Source organism: Amborella trichopoda, chromosome 2 (genome assembly GCF_054954075.1).
Source record: "Amborella trichopoda isolate Santa Cruz 75 chromosome 2, AtrichopodaSantaCruz75HAP2 v2.0, whole genome shotgun sequence".
NCBI lineage: Eukaryota > Viridiplantae > Streptophyta > Magnoliopsida > Amborellales > Amborellaceae > Amborella > Amborella trichopoda.
The window spans coordinates 15,834,744-15,858,368 of NC_142337.1; the positions used below are offsets into that span (position 1 = coordinate 15,834,744).

Here is a 23,625-nt window from a genome sequence, read left to right on the forward strand (position 1 = left end):
ATTGTCACCCTCCTTAATTCACTTGGATTTAGACCTCTGAAACCAATAAACTTCTTTGTCTTTAAGAGCCCTGCGATTCTTAATTTAAGTCGTTCTTGTTGAATATTCTAATATGCACTAAGAGCATTATGATGCAGCTCCAATTGATGCAGCACCTTCAATTTTTTTAAGGTCATCAAAATCCTTCTATTTAGGTCCCCAAATTTCATATTGGCCCATTGTTATGCTTCATAATTTTAAACTTCTATATAGTCCAAAAAACTGCCCTAACCATCGATAATGGTTTTGGTCCACACTAAAAGTGCTTCATTGCTTAATGACTTCTCATCGAGCCACATGAGTTCGAAACGAAAGGGCAATGGACCAAAGTGGGAGAGGGATAATCGACAAAGGACTAAGACACATAATTGCTCCTTATTTACATGTACATGAGTCTTATGATTTAGCCTAAAATTTATCTTCTTTCATATGAAGTGGAATTATATAAAAGATTGTGGTATTCTTTAGGTTAATCTCTAACGTAATAACGGCAATAAATTAAAGTTTTGGAGATAAGTGCATATACTATGCTCCCTCAGGAGCATAGTATATATTTACTCCTTCAGGCAAAACGCCAACTTGTGACACTTTTCTTTCTTTTTTTCCTTTTTAAGTTGCGGAAACTATCTATTTATAACTAGATGATTATTTTTATAGGACTTTTTTATATTTTAGTTAAAAAATACCCTATCTATCACAGTCTAAAAATTAAATAGTTTCAGTTGCAATCTTGGGATATGTTTTTAGACACATATTAATTTTTTTCTTCTTCGAGGTTATTTGTTGGATTCTAGACATCACATCCCCAAATTTGAGACCAAAAAGATATCCCTAGAGTAAGTTTTGTCCAAGGGAGTAATGAATAGTATACACCAACATGAATAAGAAATCTTTTGGCTTTGGAGATAACCGGTGGGAAAAATCCTAAGATCATTATTTGACTTTATGGCATTAAAGATTAACCAATTTTTTGGTCCAAGAAAAAAAAAACCAAATAAAAATACCTCCAATATTTCAAAATATATTTTTTTACCACTTTTTAAACTCATTTAGATGTTTTTGGTTTAATTTTACTTTAAACACATTTCCAATTCTTTTTAAATTTTTATTTTTTAACTCTTTTTTGCTGCTATAATACTTGACGCAACAGTGCTTAGTTACTCGAACTCAAGCCGATTACTTGGTTAGGGAATGGCATAGTAATTTGCCTGAGTCATATTAGCTTTTTAATTTAATGTGTATCAAAACAATAGCAGTCTATATATGTTTGTGATCATGAGGACTACAATTATATAGAATATTTAGCAAGGAAATGGTCGAGTACTTTACCTGAGTTATATTAACTTTTTAATTTAATGTGTTTTAAAACCATAACGTTTGGTCTATATAAGTTTGGGGTCATGAGGACTACAATTATGTGTAGTCACAATGAATAGCATGATTCGGAAGGACGACAATCACTTTTCACGAACTTTCGTGTCTAGACACCGTTACTTTAGTAATGTGAAAATAAATGCATTATAAATGCACAGTATAACGCCAAGTGTCAAACCATAGTATAAGGCCATGTGTCCTTTCAATAATTAATGTTCTTGAGAATGGAAAAAAAAGGGTTGGGTAAATCTCTCTCTCTCTCTAAGCTTAATTATAAGAAGCATTTCATTGTGCTTTAGCTCTCACATTTTGGTTATCTAAGGTTTTTGTTACACAGGAAATGATCATAGAAAACCTCTATCTGGTTTTGGTTCCCTCAATCTTGCACATTATTTTTACAACATCGAGATATGGGGAAGATATTGTATAACACCGACATCAGGAAATTTTCAGGTAACACGAAATTTAAGGTAACATATTTCTGTTACAACAATTTGTTTATTTTATGGTGTGAAATAGATCAGTGTTCCCAATCGACGTTCGTAGTATATTAATTGGATGATAGTTTACTAAGATAATTTTATTTTAGAAAATAACATTTTGGTTGTGAGAGAAAAGCTTATTTTTAATGGATGATTAGCGGTTTTATATTGATTGGAAAAATATATCAACATTTATAAATTGTGGTTTTGTATAGGTTAGTACAACTCAGGACTTGGAAATAATATTTTGATCTGGTTGTATCCTGAGAGCATACACGCCTGGGCATGTTTGCACCTCAAAATTTTATCGAGACAAGAGCATGAATTTAACATTTTGAAGAAATGAGAGCATATCGTGCCTTTAGATCCCCAGAAATTTTAAAAAAATACTACTTTATTTTTTTTCGATTGTTGAACCATCGAATTCAAAGTATTTTTAGTTGTTCAACAAGGGGCCAATTTCTGTTTTTGAATAATCGAAAATTTAAAATTTCGGTTTTTCAAGAACCAAAATTTTTTTCTCTGTTGTGGATCTGCCTATCCTCTCTCTACCTCTCTTTCTACATTACATGAGTAAAAATTGTTTTTTGTTTAACTCTCTCTGCCCTTTACCGAGTTGTTTTTTTAGTAACTTCATAATCCTTGAGGTTTCTCTTAAATTTAGGGGCTCAAACTAGCTGTTCCCCTTTGATTTTATCGGATAACTATGACTTCAGATAAATAGAAAAAATACGACACACAAGAGAGAAAATATTTTTCGGTTCTTGAAAAACCGAAACTTTAAAATTTTCGGTTATTCAACAATCCAAAATTTTAAATTTTCGGTTCTTAAATAACTTAAATTGGTGTATTTTTTGTTGTTAAACAACCAAAAAGACTCAAAGTATAATCTCATAATCCCTAATTTAGGGACTCAAAGTATAATCTCATAATCCCTAATTTAGGGACTCAAACTATAATCTCATAATCCCTAATTTAGGGACTCAAACTATAATCTCATAATCCCTAATTTAGGGACTCAAACTAGTTGTTCCCCTTTGATTTTATCGGATAACTATGACTTCAGATAAATAGAAAAAATATGACACAAGAGAGAAAATATTTTTCGGTTCTTGAAAAACCGAAACTTTAAAATTTTCGGTTATTCAACAATCCAAAATTTTAAATTTTCGGTTCTTAAATAACTTAAATTGGTGTATTTTTTGTTATTAAACAACCAAAAATACTTTGAATTCGATTATTCAACAACATAAAAAGGGTAAAGTCATTTTTTTTTTTTAATTTCCTTTTTGACAGAAAAAAACGGACATAGTAATAATAACTGAAACTATTCGGCCGAGCCGTAATAACAGATATGTATATAGTTTTTCCTACTAATGAGTTACCTTTTTTTTGTTTTTCTTAAAACAAGAAGGTTGCATGGGTCTCTTTGGTTTTACAAAAGGGTTTTATATTTTTTCAATTACAATTTTATGTTAAAAACTTGAGAGAGAGGATAGAAGGATTAATATTTTTGCAATTGCGATGTCTCTTTCTCAAGCCTCCACTGAAGGATCGGAAGCAAGATCCTCAGCGAGAATTTATAGTACTAGGTGATTTTATTTTATTTTTAGTTTCCTTGATGTTTAGTTATTTATTTACAATATGTCTAGAAAATTATATTTTTGCTTTCTGCCCTTGTGACGTTTAGTATTTTTTATATTTTTTTAAAAAATCGTTGGTAACTGCAAAAAACAACGCAGAAATAGAGAAAACAATAGAAATAAAAACCCAAAAATAAAAAATAAAATCAAGGAATATATCTATTTTTTGAATTTTATTATGGTTTTTTATTTTCTGCATTTTTGAATTTTCCAAAAAATCAGATATAAAAAGAAGTATTTTGGAAAATGCGAGAAAATAAAGGACAAAAACATGTTTGGGGCTTCTTTCTTCTTCCTTCAGTTTTTTTTTTTTTTAAGTTTCAATTAGAAATATAAAAGGTAAAAAAATGAAAATCCAAAAAAAAGGAAAAACACAAAATAGAAAATGAGTTTTCTCTTTTTCAAATGTTCTAATTTTTTTCTTTGCATTTATAGATTTTCTAAAAAATTGAAATGAAAAAACTATTTTGAAAAATGTGAAAGAGAAAAAATAGAAATGTTTTGGGGCAATTTTTTTTTATTTTTTTTTTTCAATTTCAGTTTGGCAAATGCAAAGAAATAAAATAGTAAATGTTTAAAACAGAGAAAGGAAAAACCATAAATGAAAAATGGAAAAATTAAGATTGTTTGATGTGTTATTTCTCTCAAGTTATTTTCAATTTGGTTTGAGCTTGATGAATTTTTTTTGTTTCTAGTTTTTGAATTTTTGTTATTTATTTAGATTCTTTTCATTCTTAGGTAAATGAGGTAGGTTGTATTAGGTAGGTAACCAACATAAAACTTTGTCAAAACATTTCTATGAATCCTGAGTCTATAATATATATTTATGCAAGGGCGTTCAAAAGAGAATTCGAAATAAATGCATTTGGAAAAATTTAAGTATGACACCTTTAGGCATAAGTGGGTTGGCATGTGTAGTGTAGCGCATCACTTGTTAGGAGGTACGAGTTAGTTCAATTGGAAGGCTCAAAGTAAGGGGTAGACCAAAAAGTATATGGTTGGAAGTAGTGAGAAAAGATACGATGCCTTATAACATCATGAAAGGTATGACCATTAATATAACAGAATGACGGATTAGGATTTATGTAGCTGACCCCAATTACTTGGAAAAAAGATGAGATGATGATGATGATGATGATTTAGATTATTTTCCTATTTTTTCATAATTTGTTTTTCAAATTTTCTATATTTTACTAATTATGTGTAGTGTAGTGCATAATTTGTACAACACTTGTTATGAGGTACGAGTTTGTTCAATTAGAAGGCTCAAAGCACAAGGGGAGACCCAAAAGAATGTAGTTGGAAGTAGTGAGAAAAGATATGGGGTCTTATAATGACTCTTAATATAACAGAATGGCGGACTAGGATTTGTGTAGCTGACCCCAATTATTTGAAAAAAAGCTGAGATGATGATGATGATTTAGATTCGTTAGCTATTTTTTCATTTTTTCATTTTTTTAAAATTTTTTCATATTTTACTAATTTAGTAATTATTTAATATTGTAGAGCGAAACTGTGAACCGGTCTGGTTAGGCTGATCTGACTGAACCAATGGCCCCACAAGTTTGGTCCTATTGACACTGATTCAAACTACAAAGAAGAATAGAGCTTAATTTTAACGAGTAAATTTGGTAATTTATGTGTCATTTTTGTTCACATTATAACTATTCGTTGTGAATATGAGATCTTGGGTGCGTCTCAAAGTTCAAGAAAATTTTCTTTTAAACTCTGAGCTTAGTCGATAAAATAAAAGCAACTACCCAATTTCATATCTAACGGTCAAAAATGATTTTGACAACGTTGTACCTAAAGTAATTTTTTCCTTTTTTTGCCATTCTATTATGCCTATAGGCTCAATAAGCTTTTTTATGTTCAAAGGAAAATGTAAAAGAAGAGGGTACCATTTGGACCAATTGGTTCACTTAAGAATCAGTGAATTGGCCGGTCCAGCAATTGAACACTGGCCAGTCTGTCGGATCGTGGCTAGTTCAATGTGTGACCACTTCTTACCCTTGATCGGACTGGAACCGCTAGTTTCTAGTGCAAACTGGCTGGTTCGGTCTAATTCTTACAACATTTGTCTGAAGTAAGTGCATACACAAAAACATGATATTAGACTTCGAGGTTCATTGTCCAGGCAATCTAAAAAACAAAAACAAAATTTTAAAAAATAAGTACAAGATGTAAAATCAAATTTTTGATAGGTCCCACACTGTCTCCATCATGTCAAACCTTTTCTCTTTTTTTGGGAAAGTATAGATCATTTACTTTTAGTATAAGGCGGTTACATTAATCTTGACCATTAGATGTGAAATTGGGTGGCAATAATTATGCCATTAACTAAACTCTGACTTCAAAAGAAAATTTTCAAACTTTGTGACATATCCAAGCTATCAAATTTCACATCGAATGATTATACGTAGTTGTGACTACCTTTTATCAAAAGTAAATAATCTCATTGTATACTATCTTTTTATTTTATTTTATTTTAATTTTTTCAGTAGGATGAAACTCAAGGGGTGGCAACACACCACCCACCACGTAGTCTTGAGCCTATTCCTAAATCATGTCTAACCTCACAAATGCAACCGTTATGATCTCATGATCACCTATCTCATGGTTAAAGACCTATATCTTTGGGGTTATTTGTACTTTTTTTTTTATTATGTATAATTTTAGCATGTATATTGTGATCCTATTGGAGCATACAATGCATTTATTCCCTCGTATAAAACACATATTTAAAAAGATTTTTTTGTTCAAAACTTTGAGGAACCACATGATGATTAATTTCAAAAGAAATAATTTGAATTTTGAGTTTTGTAATACTTAGATCTTGCTTTTAAAAAATTGGACGATATCTATTTGATCTCGAGACATTATTATTTTTAATATATAGAGTTCATCTCAGAAATTTTATTGAGATTAATGTAAGGGTTGTAGAAAGATTATATCCCCAAAGTCTAAGATCTTAAAGGTATTACAAGCCTATTTCATACCCGAGGAAGTAAATTGATAGTATACTCCGCAAGAGTATTTGCTCCAACGTGCTTCATGGGACTGCCGGCGGCTCTCTAACCCCACGACTACCAATCCTAGATGCGATGCTATTCCCACTCATCATCTCGTTTCATGCGGGCTAGATCGTTTTTCTACATGTGCAGTCCAGAAAGTGTAAAGCATCCATCTTAAAAATAAATGCAAGTAGGTGTTCCATTTAAAAACAATAGAAACCAACAGTCCAAACATTTCCTTACTCTAATTATTATTTATAGCTTTTAAAATTGGTTTCTTTTTTCATATTCATGTTAGAGATTACATATCCTTAAAAATTAGGAAAAATTACATAAATATTTGTTTTAGTTTTCGTTGTTACCAAAATATCAAATACTTTCCGTTATTATTGATATATCCGTTTTTTTGGGACTTTATAACAATTTTTTTTAAAAAAGACAACCGAAAATTTAACTTTGAGAATTGAAATTTTTTTTTTTCTGCCTTGTGGGTCTTCTGCGTATTTTCTCTCTACCTCTCTCTCTCTTTACATTACACGGAACAGAGAAGATTCAAAGTCATAACTTCCATCTCTCCCTCTGCACCATTGTGGACTCTTGGATCAAAGAGAAAACGATTTATCCGGCTCAACCCCCTATCTCCTCATTAGCAGTCCCTCTTCCTCCTATCATTTCCCACAAAGAAGGTAAAAAAAAAACAAATGGATCATTCTACCCATCTCTTTCTAAAACCCCACATAACGTGAACATAAAGATGAGATTTTTGGTTGTATTCTTCAGAAAGGTTCATACATATTGAACGTTTCTCTCTCCTCTTTTTACCCTTTTTTCTTCTCTTTTCGAAGAGGCTCTTTTGTGCTATGATGATTTCTGTGTTATTTCTTTTGAAAAGAAACATTTTTTACTTGAAATTCGAGACTTCTCGAGAAATTGAAAGATTTTGTTGGGACTCCTTTTACTTTATTTCTCTATTCATCCTCTGTAGTGGTGGGCTTTCTTGGTGAGTGATTCTTTGGCCACCAATCAAGTTCTAGTCCGGTGGTAATGAGTTTGCAGATAAAAGCCATGAATTATTGAACTTAAGAAACTGAAGATATGTATTGTAGTGCCCCTAATTTTTTTTGTCCTTATGGGAAGTTGGGTTTTTGATGAGTTTCATAGTGAAAAAGAGGGAGCATAGGAGAGGTGTAGGAGGGTTTGAGCAGATAGAGAGGGAGCATAGGAGAGGTGTATGAGGGTTTGAGCAGACAGGGAGTAGAGGAGGGTATGAGCAGAGATAGAGAGTCTAAAATTGCATAGGAGAGAGAGAGGAGAGCATAAAATTTGAGTGTGATGAGAGAGAGGATAGCATAAAATTTGGATGTGATCAGTATAGTAAAGTCGAACTTTCAAAGTTGCTAAAATCTTTGGTTATCAAAGGTGAAGAGGGACAGCCCTGACTATTAAAATATTACTTGTGTGGTTATCTGAGGTGTAGAGGGACAGATCTGACTATTAAAATATTACTTATGAGGTGAATCAGTGAATGCTTTCAACCAAATACAAATAAAAATAAAAATCTCGATCACTTGCTACAAACCCTCTAATTGCATGAATGATTGAAAATGACTAGAGATCATATCTGTGATGTACCAAAAAGCAAGGGAAGTTTAAAATAAGCTAAGGACCACAAGAGAGAGAAAACAATCCCCATGTCGAGAGAAAGATAGCGAGAGAATATGCAGTGTATCTACAAGAGAAAGAGAGAAATTTTTTTCTGTTTTCCAATAAATTTTCGGTTAGTCAATAATAAAAAATTTTAAATTTTTATTATTTCAAAAAAGCCGAACATGAGTAGTTTTGTTTTTTTTTGTTAAAATTTTGTTAAGAAGTCTAAAAAACGAATGTATCAGTTTTTTTTTAAAAATTTTATTATAAAATCTAAAAAACGAATATATCAGTAATAACATAAAATATTCAATATTCTAATAATAACGAAAACTAAAATAGATAATTACGAAATTTTTCTAAAAATTAAGTCTCAAAACCCATCACCAAATAAATTTATTAAGAGTCCTGCAGACCCATTTGCTGCATGGAAACCTGATCCTTTGAGTAAAGCGACCCATGTCTGTTATTCCCACCACTATTTCCAGTGGAAATAATGAAAAATCACAAGCCATTAATTTCCACCAACAAAAATCACTCTCAAACGTGGAATCAGAAGAATCTGCTACTGAAATGGATGCTTCCACTAATTTTTGTTTTCGCTGCGTTTCATCTCCACAAAATTATCTCTCTCTCTCTCTAAAAATAAAGTTTTGGTTTAGTGTCAGTCATGGGTGCGATTGCGAAGAAAGGATGGAACTATTACCTCTTACAGTTGCACCATCATCCTCTCGGGACCAAGGTTTACTACTGTTGATATCATGATCTAGGTTTTCCTTATCTGATGAGCTTTTTTTTCTGTTTTGTTTTTAGTGTTTCTGCTAGCTAAGTTCTTGTTGATTTTCTCTCTCATTGCGGTTCCTGCGGAGTATTTCTTGATTAGTACTCCCCTCATTGATTTCTCTAGCTTTGCCCTTGTTGAGTTTTCATGCTATTACTGTTATTGTCAAATTTATTCCCATTAATGGGATTTAGTGCTATCAGATGTGGCTCTGCTTGTTTCTCTGTACACTTGGGGTTCTTTTTCTCTCTCCAAATGGTGAATCGTCTTTAAGCAGGCCATTACTGCCGGCGCTTTGGCCGGATGCAGTGATGCGGTTGCGCAGAAGCTGTCTGGCATTCCAAGGATTCAATTGCGGCGTTTCCTTCTGAAAGTGGTAAATTCTCTCTCTCATGGGATACATGCTTGATATCTACGTTTTTTTTAGGATCTGTTATACTTTTTCTTAAGAATCTGTTAGGAAACTGTGGGCTAGAGAATAAAGGGATGAGCAGCCTGGGTAGTTAACTTAGCCATTGTGAATATCTAAATAGGATTTGGGGATTTCTTTTGATTGGTAGCCTCTTCATTTGAATATTGTATGGGAGTAGGTTGGGGGAATGCCTATATAGAAATGTGAGTTACAATAATAAAGTATTGAATTTTGCCCCTAGAAAGAGGATCAAACTATCCTTCTGGTTGCAGTTTATGATCTTTTCGAGCAGGATCGTAATAGAATCTCTGTCTTTTACTTTCTTATTGGGTTTGATTTCTCGCTCTACTCTAGAGAGTTGGACTGTTGTTTTCGGTTTGGAGTTGGTTGCTGTATCACTGAATTCATATACAAAAGAAACCATCTCTCTTTAAGTGCTCTCTGCTTTCTTTACCCTCTGTATTGACCACCATAATTGAGTCCCCATCTATTCCTAGTAAGCCTTGACTTCTGGCAGATATACATTATATAGGAAAACCATTACCCTGCAACAATTTCAAGGTTTCTCATGAGTCTTGCATCTCTTCCAAATGACTAAAACCTCTATAAATTTTACACCTGTCTCCCGTATGGATTCTCTACTTTTACTTTTTCTGGTTAATTGATTGTAGATAGAAGATCCACAACCTTGCTCTCTGTTTCGATTTACAGATGGCAGTAATTATGTCAGCTATAAGTGGCATGGCATCTTATAGATGCCAATCAATTTAAGCAACTACATTGATTGAAAACACAAAAAATAGATCGTATAAAACAGAAGATAATCATCCGAGAAAGCTTGCACTAGCTTGGAACGTCTTCAAATTACACATATCTCCAATGAAATATTCGTGAAAGGCTAACCACAATGAAGTGATATTGACAAAACCTAGATGACATAGTTTCTTAAAAAGACATATAAAACCATACATAAAGGATATGAGCAGCAGAGGAAATCCATTGATGCAACAATTACTCATTCGACCGCTTGCTGAGTCTATGCAAATGCCTTACTGCAAACTTGGATACACACATACGAAGTATGCCCCATTTTCCTCTTATTCTCATCAATGGTTAGACACTAACTTTGACAAGTTTGTCCATTTACAAATAGGAACAGTCATTGGTATGTTGAATTCTATAGGGACATTCTGAAGCTGTTTCTCCAATAACAATGACATTTTAGTTTGTCTATCATTGGTGATCATTGAGCCTGAAAAATAGGAAACTTCTCTTGTCCTTCATTAAAACTAAGACCTCTTTTGTTTTATTCATCTTTTCCTTATTATTTATGGGCCAGTGATATTGCCATTTACTTATATCGACAAAATAACAAATTACTTCTACAATTCTAGACATAAACACAAGATCCAGTTTGTTGGCTACAAGACCAATCTGAGCAAAGTTAGACACCATAATCTGTTGATTTGTTTAGACTACATAATGACTTTTCCAGTGTACATAGTTTTTCCAATTGACCTTGAACCATATACTCTTGCAGTTGTTCCAAAAAGGTGTTTTTTTTTTTAAACATTATCTCCATCCAATAAGGTCATTTTAGCATCCATCTGAAATAGTTCCAACTTGTAGTATGCTACTATTCCCAACATTATCCATATAGTTTTGTAAATTTTTACCCCAAAAGAATGTGCATCACCATAATAAATTGCTTTCTTTTAGCTGCTAATTTAGCATTTGCAACTAAAAAAGAGAATCTAGCCTTATACTTCTTAATTGTTTCCTCAGCTTTACATCACATGACTTTTTTGTCTTTGGGGATATCAAACAACTCTTGCAAATGGTTCCTTTAAGAAGAGTTATTGTCTGCATGTCATTTTTCTGCTTCACTTTTGCATGGCTTTCTGGATAACAATCTATTCTTGAATTTTCACATGTCCTTTTAATGAATTTACTAACAAGAGAAAACCTATTACATGTTATTTCTTAATTCTAACAAATGGATTAAATTTTATTATAAAAAGGTCGATTTGTACATTTTGTCAAACTTCTCCTTTGCGGGTATTTTCTGTCCATTTTATGCTCTTCCATGCACATACCATGCAAACACATTGAAGATCTCCTTACATCACATGACTTTTTGTATTTGGGGATTACTAACTCTTGCAGATGGTTCCTTTTAGAATAGTTATTCTTAGCATCTGTCAATTTTCTGCTTCACTTTTGCATCGCTTTCTGGGTAACGATCTATTCTTGAATTTGACATGTCCTTTTAATGAATTTACTAACAAGAGAAAAACTACTACTTGTCATTTCTTAATTCCAATAAATGGATTTGATTATGATAAAAAAAAGGTCAATTTATACAGTTTGTCAAACTTCTCCTTTGCGGGAATTTTCTGTGCATTTTGTGCTCTTCCATGCACATCTCATGCAAATATGTATTCTCGTTACAAGTTCGTCTGTCTCTTCTGTGTACTTGTGATTCATCATCCTGCATTATGTATGTAAATACCATCCATTTCTGCATGCAAGAGTGAATTTGTGCAACAAAAGTTCTGAAAAAGCACTGCTAGATCTGTAACCATGTGATTTACATACTACATCTTAACTTATTATGATTTGTGATATTTGACCAATCTAATGAAATGCAGCTTTTTGGATTTGCATATGGAGGACCATTTGGGCATTTCATGCATAAACTAATGGATATAATTTTCAAGGGCAAGAAAGATTCCAAAACAGTGGTTAAGAAGGTAACAGGAACTTCAACTTCTGCATCCTCTTGCTGATCTTCAATATTTAGTTCAGTTCTTTAAACTCAAATATTTCTGGGCAGCTGCACTATGCCATGTTTTTACCTCCTTTCAATTGCATATTGTTTTGGTTATTATCTAAAGTTATATTTCTCATAGAAGCTACTAAATTGTATTTTTCTGGAAGCCATTTACTTGGAATGGTCTTACATCTCTTTCCAGTTATATGATGAAATGTTTAACAGAAGAAATTATTCTGATGCTTCTGTTCATGAAATTGTCTTTAGGTGTTGTTGGAACAATTGACTGCTTCTCCTTGCAACCACTTGGCTTTCTTGATTTATTATGGATGGATAGTTGAGGGTGAGTGAGTTAATAACTCTAAGTTCACTTTTCCAATCATCATGTTACTGGAGTAGAAATGGCATATTTGTAATTGTTTTCCCTCCCTATCAGTTTTAGAGAAATGGACTACTCCACTTATCTGTGAAGCAGGCATAATATATGATAATGCACTACTTAAATATCTATCTTACTAAGGGAGAAAAATAGAGTGTGGATTTTGGAGTCCTTTCTATGACTCCTTTTTCTCTATCATAAGTTCAAAAAGTCCTATATCTATCTTTAAGCACAGTCAATAAATCCAGCTTTCTCTCTCTTACTCCAATTTTCTTCCTATATTCTTTCTTCAAAAATAGAGAAAGTAGGACTCCATCTCTAGTCTTAGAATTTCATATCTCTTATTTAGAATTATCTTAATTAGTTTTAAAACAAATAATCTTTGTAATTTAAAAAACAACTTCCATAAATAGACATCATAAATAGGAAATGTTTTTACTTGAAAATTCATTTTTTTTATCTTGGCATAAATAATTACAAATAAAGTATAACAATAAGTATAATAATTGTAAAATATACAAAAGAAAAGTATACAGTTCACAAATTAGAGCTTTGTGCAATGCATGTGCTATTGGCCTGTTATATAAATGTGCTGATAACATGCCTTGTGTGCTTCTTATCGAAACTTTTTTTGAAGTAAAAGGTATTGTTCTGGAGGGCTTATTTTACATATGCTTGTGAACTTATAAGAACCTGCTCCATCATTAGTATGCGTGTTGTGACAGTGTTTGTTTATAGTTTTCAGCTCATTATTTATCAGGGTTCTAAAACTGGTTAAACTTGGTTCCTATATTTTAGTGTTATAAATTGTACAAACTTGGCTGAGTCTCTGACATACTTGGCTGAGTTGTACAGATGACTCTGACTTGGTTCCCTACCAAGTCCCAAGTCCAAGCGTTGTATTATAACATTGTTATTTATGTTAGATGTAATGGAGGTAATGCAGTCATTTTTTGTTTTAGCTTAATATTTGTACGTGTACATTATTGGGGTGCGTATTAGTTTGTGCAGGGTAAATCCATCATTTTGGCCATAAGTAATGTAATGTAAGGAAAGTGCAGATTCAACAGAATGCCGTATGATTTTCCTTAAGAGTTAAAGTTGTAGATTGTATCATGACTTGATGGGACTCAAACTTCCGTTTCATGGTTTTTCGTGAATGCTAGTTAAAAATTATTTATTTTTTAGTCAACTTGATGGACTGATTGATTCAGGTTATTACCAATGCTTGAGAAGAATTTCAGGATCTTCCATGAACTAGATGATTAAGATTCAAGAGTAGGAAAGCACTTCTTCCTGTTTGAAGGAGTCTAGTTTTGATATGCTGTGGCAATTTTAATCGTTCATGCAATTCAAGAACTTCTGGTGTAGAGTTCCTTAAAGATCTTATTCAAAGTGAGCATGCAAATTATTTGATAACTATTTCTGTCCAGTAGTTTAGGCTGAAGATGCAGTCACATCCTAGCATATTTAATTTCCTGGCAGAGTTTTTGAATGATTGGGTTGTTTTTGAAGAAAATAGAGGAACTATCTCTCCTTGCTAGAAACACCTGATTGGTAACTTAGTTTTTGTGAACATCGGAGGTATACATATTTTATCTTTACAAGAAAGAAAGTGTGAGTATTGTAGTGATAAGGACTGTAGTACACTTCTTTTATTTAGAGAATGAGCATTAGGCCTGTTCAGTACTTTACTAGTTAAAAAGTGGGTAACCATTTTCTATTTACAATCCTAGGATCTGCATTTTTTCTGGTTTTCGATTGTCGTGCACTTGCACTATTTCCCTTTTTGTGGTGTTGTACCAAATGTTGCAGACACAAACTTTAAAAGAAACTGAAAGTGAGCATTTGGCTTACAGTGAACACTTCAGTCGATAATATATATTAGGAAAAATAGTATTAAATAAAATGACTCATGTTAGTTACAGGGGATAGGGTACCATAGTCAGTCCAAGACATCTTCTCTATCCCCTAAAGATGCAGTGACACTAGTGATGATCTGTGAAGCAAAAATATGAGACTTGGAGCAAATATGGGCAGGGGGGGGGGTGGGGAATAGAGTCAAATTGACTTTCACTAAGGATCATATCCTCATTTTTTGTCCCTTTCCAGTGGTGTCTAGAGCATTATAGCTCTTTGGCATGTTATCAGAGTTCTATATTGCTTAAGCTATAGCTAACCTAACTGGTCTTCCATTTCTTCTCTAGGCCATTGACAGCAGAGGACGATTGCTCAATTTTACTAGATAGGCCTGACATGAGACTCTGTTGCCTGGGAGCAATGCTGGTATTATGGATTTTCTACCTGCAGATTTTGGCATAGATCACCTTTCACTATGTCGTGGTTCTGCTGAAGCACTGGTCAAATGTAAGACTTGAGGTCTTGTACATGCAGAAGTTTCCTAGATTTCCTGCACCAAGCCTGCTTATCTAGTACACTTGTTTCTCTTTTGTTTCTTTTCTCTTATTTTATGTACACATTTAGATTTGTCTATACCCTTGGGGGCCATTTGATGAATACTTTATTTTTATCAATGAATTGTCAGCAACAGGGGTGTCAAAAAGCCAAGCCGCCATGTGAGCAGGCTTGGGTTCGCTCCCAAGGAGCCAAGATTGAGAAACATCTCTCAGCTCGAGAAAACAAGGCTGCTGACTTGTTTATTAAACAAGCCAAACTTAGGCTAAGACAAGCTTGCGTTAAGCTTGTTTGATGTGTTTCATACATAATATGTAAATATAATATATAATATACTATAATAGCCCCACCTCAAAGAGGAAACTCACCTAATATATATTATATTGGAATTATATTGTATATTCTTGTTTATGGGTTTGGAATTATTTATGTGCCTGTTTAAGTAAACATGTGGGTGGAGGTGGTGGCACATCAGAAAGTCCCAATGTAACTAGGCTTCTTCCTCTTGAAGCAATCAGAAGAATCAACCAAATCCTTGTAAATAATGGGTCCAAGTAGCGGTAATCACATTCCATGACTATTTGAAGGATCATAGATTCAACAAACATAATCAGACCTCTGCTCTGCGTCGGTGCAGCCTATGACCCAAAATAGAAACCAGAGTCGGAATGCATCTATTGATCAGTAGTGGAAACTGTCATTTTAGAAACTATTTCTTGAATATTCACTACATAAATATCCTTGCTTCCCCATCCATTTTCATTGCTCCCTGGATATGATGGATGTCTTGAATTTCCCAGTTCACTGAACCATCTTTGTGATGTATTTGTCATCTCCCTATGATCTCTATCTTTTTTGGAATGTTCCATATGTCCAAAACACCTGTTCATGGGGCAGTTCAGAGATTATCTCAACCTATTAGATATTTTGATCCACGACATTGCCTCATAAGGATGCTTGCAACCTAACATATGGTGCCTAGTTGTCCTAGTTTTGAATGTGCCTTCACAAACTGATTTGAACAGATCTGTCCTGGACATTGTTACCAGGATCTTCTAAGGAGGGGGTTGCTCCCGCTCTGGAAGCTCAATCCCCCTGTCCCAGACACATGCTCTCTTGTCTGGGCATTTCCTCGATATAGGGATCTCGATTTGGGAAATCGAGGAACTAGATCCCGGGTTAATGCGATCCAAATCCCTATGCCCAAAATCATGGTTCCTCGAGTAACTGGAACCACATTAGGCACCTTCAATCCCTTCATTATGTACTGACTATATATCCCTTCTACTGGAATGCATAGTTGTCCAGTCCCTCCCTTGGATCATGCACTTCAACTCACGGAACCGCATTAGCCACCTTCAATCCCTTCACTCTATTTTGATTATCTATCCTTTCTATTGGGATTCACAGTCCTCCAATCCCTCTTGGATCATGCACTTCCTCTCTGTCATCCCTCAGCCACACTCTCCACTCCTTTGTCAGGAGGCCCATTATAAGTGCCACCTGACGATCTGAAGAATTTCGCCTGACCTTTTGTAACTATGTCTTGCATCTACAATCTTACACTTGCCCTTATGTATAATTGCTATTTGGCCATCTGAAGAGTCTCATTTGATCTAAGCAATAGTGAACACTCAGTATAGATGTGAGACCTCCATAAAATAGATTCGCCAACCAATCCCAAGAAACCCCAAACAACGTCGTCCGCCTTGTTTGTTGTAGGATATTGTTCGACACACGTGAATCCTTGGCGCGAATAAAGGAGAAGCCAATCGCAACCTAGCTCTACAGGTACCAAAACACCTGTGGACTACGGGAGCACTTATCAAATAAGCCTAATTTTTGGATGGATTTGGAAAGACATTGGATCATTCCCAAAAAGCATGAGAGGATAGTATTTAATGCCCTAACGACACTCGTCAAGTTTCGTCCAAGTCCGACAGAGTTAAAGCAGATCAGGATGAAATTTGGTTCACGATTCTAGTTCCTATAATGCTGAAAAATACCTCATAACTAGGGCCCTAGTATTGAGGCATTTGATGAGCATCATACCACCACCATTAGATTTGGAACGCCCAGAAAACCCCAAATACCAATTTGCGGCTCATTTGGACCTTTCTGGACCATTATGAGCCTAACTTACTAAAAATGGGTGGGTTTTACACTATTTTGGTGCAGCCTTGGTGAACCGGTTTCTATTTATGGAAGTTGTGCCATTTGATTTTGGGATTGCTTTGAGAAGACCATAACTCTTTCATCTTGAGGCCAATTAAGCGCAAATTTTGGTATGAGATAGAGCTCATCAAGACGCCCATTTTGATATGTGGCAAGACTCGCGACAATGCTCGAAACAAGAGAATTTCTAGAGAGAAGTTAGATTTGAAAACTCTTGCAGAAATTTTAAAGAGGAACTGTTAACTTTCTCAAGAAATTTTAAAGAGGAACATCCCTTCATTCAAAGGGGTGTATCTTGAAGCCCCGACATCGGATCGCCTCAAATGTAGGTCTGTTGTGACCATAATTCAGAGGGCTTCGATTTGAGGTAAAATTTACACAAGATGGAAGACCAAAAGACGCCGTATTTCGAATTCACAAAAAGGCACTTTTTTCGGCGAATTGAATCGCTTTTTTTGACGACTTCCCCAATTTAGAAAGCAACAATCCGGCAACCAACATGAGAGATTTTTATTACAAAATGACCATGACGGTATCCCCATCGATTTATGATGAAGAAATCGACCCGAAACATCAAGAAATAATCAAGATCAAGCGTCGAAGATCTCAAGTCTATGGTCTTTGACCGGATTTTCAAAGTGGGTCCAAAAACCCGATTCAAGACCAAAGCCATATATCAAAACGATCATCTCATCGAGCTCGTCTTGTCTACGTCATTATTTTCATTGGAAGATCGTCGGAAACGCCTGAAAATGCCCTTGAACCATGGTTATGGCTTATGGAACCTTTTTGGAGACCATTTGGCCATTTCCATGATTCTAGCTAGGGGCAAAATCATCATTTTATCCCAAAAACGGGATTTACATTTTAATTCAATAAATTGTAATATTTGACAATTCTTTTTACTTTTGATCATCCACCCTTGTTTCAAGGGGATGATATATAACTTTTTTAAGTCATCTGTAACCTACGGTTGGAAAGAGATAAAAAAAATTGAGCTTGCCCTCTTAAGCTTGGTTCTTGTTCCATCATTCTAACCCTAAGAGAGAGAAGAGAGAAAACTTTTACACCTTGAGGTCTACCCATAGAACTTTCCACTTCCCACTTAGAACTTCCCACTTCCCACTTAGGACTCCCACTTCCCACTTAGAATTCCCTACTCCCATCTTGGAACTCCCCACTTCCAACCTAGGATCCACCACTCACTTCCTTACACTCTAATCCATAAATCTTAACCCTTCACCCTAAACCTCTTTATCAAGACCCTAACCCTTCCCAAGGAGTGCTTCAAGGACATCAGGATCAACCCAAGCTAGGTATCTGATCGTTTCTCTCTATCTCTCTCCCCCTTTTTCCTCTTAGTCTGAACCGGTGGCCAGGCTATCGATTCCCTTCCTCTATCTTGGCCTAAACCGGTAGCCAAGCCACCGGTTTCCTCGTCTCCCCCCCTCTCTCTCTCTCTTTCTCTGGCCGTCGGTTCCCTCGTCTCTCCCTCTCTCTCTCTCTCTTTTTCTCTGGCCGTCGGTTCCCTCGTCTCCCCCTCTCTCTCTCTGTCGCTCTCTCTCTCTCTCTCTCTCTCTCTCTCTCGCTCTCTCTCTCACAACCTAAACCGGTGGCTAGGCCCTACCATGCTCGCGAGCTTGTCCTCACCCATCTTCCTCTTGAGCGTAGATCATGGTTAATGCTCACGGGCTCCAGCCTGACCTAAGGCGAGAAGGGACTCTCGAGCCCCTCACTTCCAACCTTTCGACGCCAACAACCCATCTATCAGTGATGCTTGCATCGGTTGGTCAAAAGCCACCACCTACTGCATTCACCCAGCTATCGGCAAGTCACTTGCTGGTCTTCTTGCTCTAGGTAACCGAAAGGTCACTCCTCACTTAAAGAACTTATATATCATCCCCTTGAAACAAGGGTGGATGATCAAAAGTAAAGGAATTGTCAAATATCATTTTCATGATTCTAGCTAGGGGCAAAATGACAATTTTGCCCTTAGCTAGAATCGTGGAAATGACCAAATGGTCCCCAAAAAGGTTCCATAAGCCATAACCATGGTTCAAGGCCATTTTCGGGTGTTTTCAGCGATCTTTCGATGAAAATAATGATGTAGAAACGATGGGTTATCAGATGATCGTTTTGAATCTTTGATATGTGGCTTTGGTCTTGAATCAGGTTTTTGGACACACTTTGAAAATCTAGCCAAAGATCTTCAACGCTTGATCTTGATCGTTTCCTGACATTTCGGGTAGATTTCTTCATCATAAATCGACGGAGATACCGTCATGATCATTTTGTAATAAAAATCTCTCAATTTGGTTGCCGGACCATTGCTTTCTAAATTGGGGAAGTCGTCGGAAAACGGGGGTCCGGTTGCTAGAAAACGTGCCATTTTCTGAATTCGAAATACTACGTCTTTTGGTCTTGCATCTTGTGTAAATTTTACTTCAAATCGAAGCCCTCTAAATTGTGGTCCTAGCGGACCTACATTTGAGGCGATCCAATGTCGGGGCTTCAAGATATGGCCCTTTGAATGAGGGGATATTCCTCTTTAAAATTTCTGCAACACATGAGTTTTCAAATCCAACTTCTGTCTAGAAATTCTCTCGTTTCGGGCATTGTCACGAGTCTTGCCACATACCAAAATGGGTGTCTTGATGAGCTCTATCTCATACCGAAATTTATGCTTTATTGGCCTCAAGATGAAAGAGTTATGGTATTCTCAAAGCAATCCTGAAATCAAATGGCACAGCTACCATAAATGGAAATTGGTTCACCAAGGTTGCACCAAAATAGTGTAAAACCCACCCATGTTTGGTAAGTTAGGCTCAAAATGGTCTAGAAAGGTCCAAAATGAGCCGAAAATTGGTATTTGAGGGTTTTTGGGCGTTTCAAATCCAATGGTGGTGGTATGATCTCATCAGAGGCCTCGGTAATTGAGCCCTAGGTATGATGTATTTTTCAGTATGATAGGAATTGGAATAGTGAACCAAATTTTATCCTGATCTGTTTTAACTCTGTCGGATTAAGACGAAACTTGACGAGTGTCTTTAGGACATTAAATATTACCCTCTCATGCTTTTGGGGACCGATCCGACCTTTTCAAATCGATCCAAAAATTAGGCTTATTTAATCAGTGCTCCCATAGTCCACAGGTGTTTTGGTACCTGTAGGACTAGTTCGTGACTGGCTTCTCCTTTATTCTATGATTTTGTACCATCTATGATCAGAAAGATTATTCTATGAAATGATGTGGGAGAAATTTGTCCTAGCACACAGCCAAGATCAGCATTGGTTGGTTTCCAATTAGATTGTGCATACCTTTCAATGGATAAGCCCAAAATGCTAGGTAATGCTAGTGCATCTCCTAAGGGGAAAATTTAGTGCCTTAATCCTATATTTTTTTTACTGAAAACCACTTTTGGTCCCTCTGAAAATTATATTTTTGTTCCTGCAAGTGTTGAACTGACTGAACATGGGACTTTGGTACTTTTCATGGCTAGATCATATTCAAATAGGTATCTTAGCAGCAGTCATACTGTTTTGTTTGGCTAAGCAGGGAGACCATGGCATCAGGTCAAGGATAAAGTTAAAAAGGATTATCCTTCAGTGCAACTCACAGCATGGATGGTATAATCACCTCCAATGAATATTTTTATTTGTTCTTTATAGAAGACGATAGGAATAGGATCTAATGAATTGGTGATGACCTTTTCTGCAGTTCTGGCCAATTGTTGGTTGGATAAATCACCAGTATCTGCCTCTGCAGCTCCGTGTTGTGTTCCACAGCTTTATTGCGTGTTGCTGGTAGTCTTCTTGGCCATTTTTCCCACTACCTTTTGAATAACCCTTGATGTTTTTCATTATTACAATTATTTCTGCATTTCTAGGGGAATATTTCTCAATCTCCGAGCCCGAACTGTTGCTTCAATCAAGGCTTAATGCAATGGACTTGACTCATCTCAGCTTAGCGAGTCGTGGCATGGCAAGATCTCCTCGGGCTGTTGGTTTGTATCTTTCCAAGCTTGTTTTATGAATATTCAGTCCTTGATTATTATTATCTGCAGCTCAACTGCGTTGTGCTTAGTAACCATTGTTTGGCTGTATAAGTCCTTCAACTGAAATTCCAAATCTGAATTATTGTTATCATCCATTTATTAAGTAGAATCCAATGAAAGTAGCTCTTTCTTTTTTCTAAATATTTTTTATTTATTTTTTAATTTATGCTTTGAACTTCCCAATGACGGGATTCATGTCTATATCTAGCGAACAGATCCCTCTTGGATTTCATGTTCCCTTCCTTTAGTTTCTTGGTTAATTATTATGAATTTGCACGTCCTTTCATGTTGGACAAAAATGTAAATGATGATTATGTTAAAGCCGTTGAGTTTCCGAAATTTAGAGTAGGATGAACCTTTGTTTGAGAGAACCTTCCCAAAGTATCAGCTTTGCCTGCAATGCATGTTCCAAAAAAGGGAGAAAAGATTGCAGCGTCCAAAAGAGGACTTACAGTGAAGTTATTCACCTCCCTATTTTGTCAAAAGTTTAGGTACGGACAGCCGTATATTACCATGTGATGTCATTTTCCTTCAATTATAAGGAGCATCCCCCAAAGTGTATCTAAGTTGTCATCTGGTCCGACAATAACAACACTGGACAAGAGGCATTTTTGCAAAGCAGACGCTCTGTCTGATATTTTGAATGTCAGGCATAGAGATTTTTTGTTATTTATCTAGCCGGTAGTTCTGCTATTGGACATTAGGTAGATCTAGCATGTCTGGTACTCCGGTGTTCGTGTTATCGGACAACAATCTAGAATGGCCCAAAACCCTGTCTGGCCCCGCTTCCCATTATTTATGCCCTTTTCTCTCAATCAGTGTTCAAAAAAGCGGACCGCCCAGGGCCTGCGCCCCATCTAAGGGTGGAATTTTTTTTTTTTTTTTTTTTCTATTGATTTTTTTTTTTAACATAAAGAGTTTTAAGGATGAGTTTTAGGTTCATTTGAAACCTAAATCCACAAAAACCCATTTTAGAGATAAATAAACTAAATTTTGTGATTTTCATTGGATTGACGTGTTTCTCAAAATTATGAAAAACGGATCCAAACATCACCAGATAGATTAGATCTAGTTTTGGAGTTTTATAATCCTATTACGATGTATTTTTTATTATTTTAGCACCTGAAAACATCTGAGAAGTGGGAGTTTGGGCTTCGAACAATCACGTAAAACTTTCTTTTTTAGACTGCTTGTTTTATTTTAAGATGTCTTTTTCAAGATCTAGTCGAAGTGGAGATCTGGGTTGGAAATATGGATATAAGCCGAATCCAAATGACAAAAATTGCATTAGATGCACTTGTTTTGAAAAAGATAAAAAAAGGGGCATAAACCGATTTAATAAACATCTTTTATCGGTATTAAGGGGGATGTTGCCCCTTGTAAAAATGTTCCTGAAGCTATCAGAGAGGAGATTAAACAATATATGAGTTCTGTAAAACAAAAATAGGAACAAAATTCTTGTCATTTGAATAGATATATTGCTGCTTCTAGAAGAAGTGATCCGGGTTGGAAGTATGATTATAACCCAAAACCAAACGATAAAAATTGTATAAGGTGTAATTTTTGTCAAAGAGATTCCAACGAGAGTATTAACCAATTGGAGAAATATTTTGTTGGTATTAAATGGAATATTGCTTCTTGTGAATAGGTTTTTGAAGTTATTTGGGAAGAGATTAGATAATTTTTTAATTTAAAAGAACCAGAAAATGATGAAAATGAGTATTGTTTTGTAGAAATATCTTCTCTAGGTTCTTCTAGAAGTGGTGATCAGGTTTGAAAGTATGGTTATATCCCGAATCCGAATGATAAAAATTGTATTAAATGTAATTATTGTAGAAATGATACTAATGGAGGCATTTACCGGTTTAAAAACACATTGTCAGCATTAAGGGGGATGTTGCCCCATGTAAAAATGTTCCTGAGGCTACCAAAGAGGAGATTATACAATATTTGAGTTCAGGGAAGCACAAAAAGATAGAAAAGTGTAGAGCAACCAAGACTCCTAAGGCATCATCTGAACATACTAATAAAAATGAGGTAGAAGAAGAGGAGGTAGATGCAGATTCAGAAGAAACAGAGAAGGACGAGCGTTATATTGAAGAGGGAGATGACGTTGATGATGATGGTCTGCAATCTAATGCATATGATGAGGCTTACCCTATTTCTTCTTCTGATGATGATGATGACTGAAGACTCTTGGTGTTGAGTGTTGACTGTTGAGTGTTGACTAGTGTGTCCTAGTCCTAGACTATATATTTTTTAAATTTGTGCATATTTTCTTTTTCTTTTTTTTATTTCTACTTTCTAGTTTTTAGTTCTACTATCTAAATTTTGTGTACAATCTACAGTGTATCAGACTATCAGCGTATGCTTGTATAGTTTTATTGTTTTAATATTGTATGAAAATATGGATTATGGCCTTATTGATTATCAAAA

General features: G+C 35.2%; 1 protein-coding gene across 8 annotated transcripts; it reads left to right on the top strand.

The window, feature by feature from the left end:
- Positions 1 to 1,691: 1,691 nt before the first annotated feature.
- On the top strand, positions 1,692 to 23,625 carry LOC18445786 (peroxisomal membrane protein PMP22). Of its 8 annotated transcripts, XR_002282907.2 has the most exons (9): positions 1,694 to 1,866; positions 8,862 to 8,941; positions 9,258 to 9,356; positions 12,044 to 12,145; positions 12,433 to 12,508; positions 20,691 to 20,761; positions 20,853 to 20,938; positions 21,022 to 21,138; positions 23,073 to 23,625. XR_002282907.2 is itself a non-coding variant. In XM_011629326.3 (8 exons), exons 1-8 carry the CDS (start codon positions 1,824 to 1,826, stop codon positions 21,071 to 21,073), a joined length of 609 nt encoding a protein of 202 aa, XP_011627628.2. In that variant the 5' UTR covers positions 1,694 to 1,823; the 3' UTR covers positions 21,074 to 21,330. The 8 variants fall into 8 exon arrangements, 6 of the variants coding, with proteins under 6 accessions (XP_020530121.2, XP_088714293.1, XP_011627628.2 ...); XR_002282908.2 differs by lacking the exon at positions 20,691 to 20,761 and having other exon boundaries at positions 1,692 to 1,866; XM_011629326.3 differs by lacking the exon at positions 23,073 to 23,625 and having other exon boundaries at positions 21,022 to 21,330.

Bases quoted from the DNA above. Each gene is read 5' to 3' on its own strand.
- LOC18445786 (XM_011629326.3), top strand. From the start codon at position 1,824: ATGGGGAAGATATTGTATAACACCGACATCAGGAAATTTTCAG. The intron at 1,867-8,861 runs GTAACACGAAAT...GTTTTGGTTTAG, and splicing joins CGACATCAGGAAATTTTCAG to TGTCAGTCATGGGTGCGATT. The intron at 20,939-21,021 runs GTAGTCTTCTTG...CTGCATTTCTAG, and splicing joins AGCTTTATTGCGTGTTGCTG to GGGAATATTTCTCAATCTCC.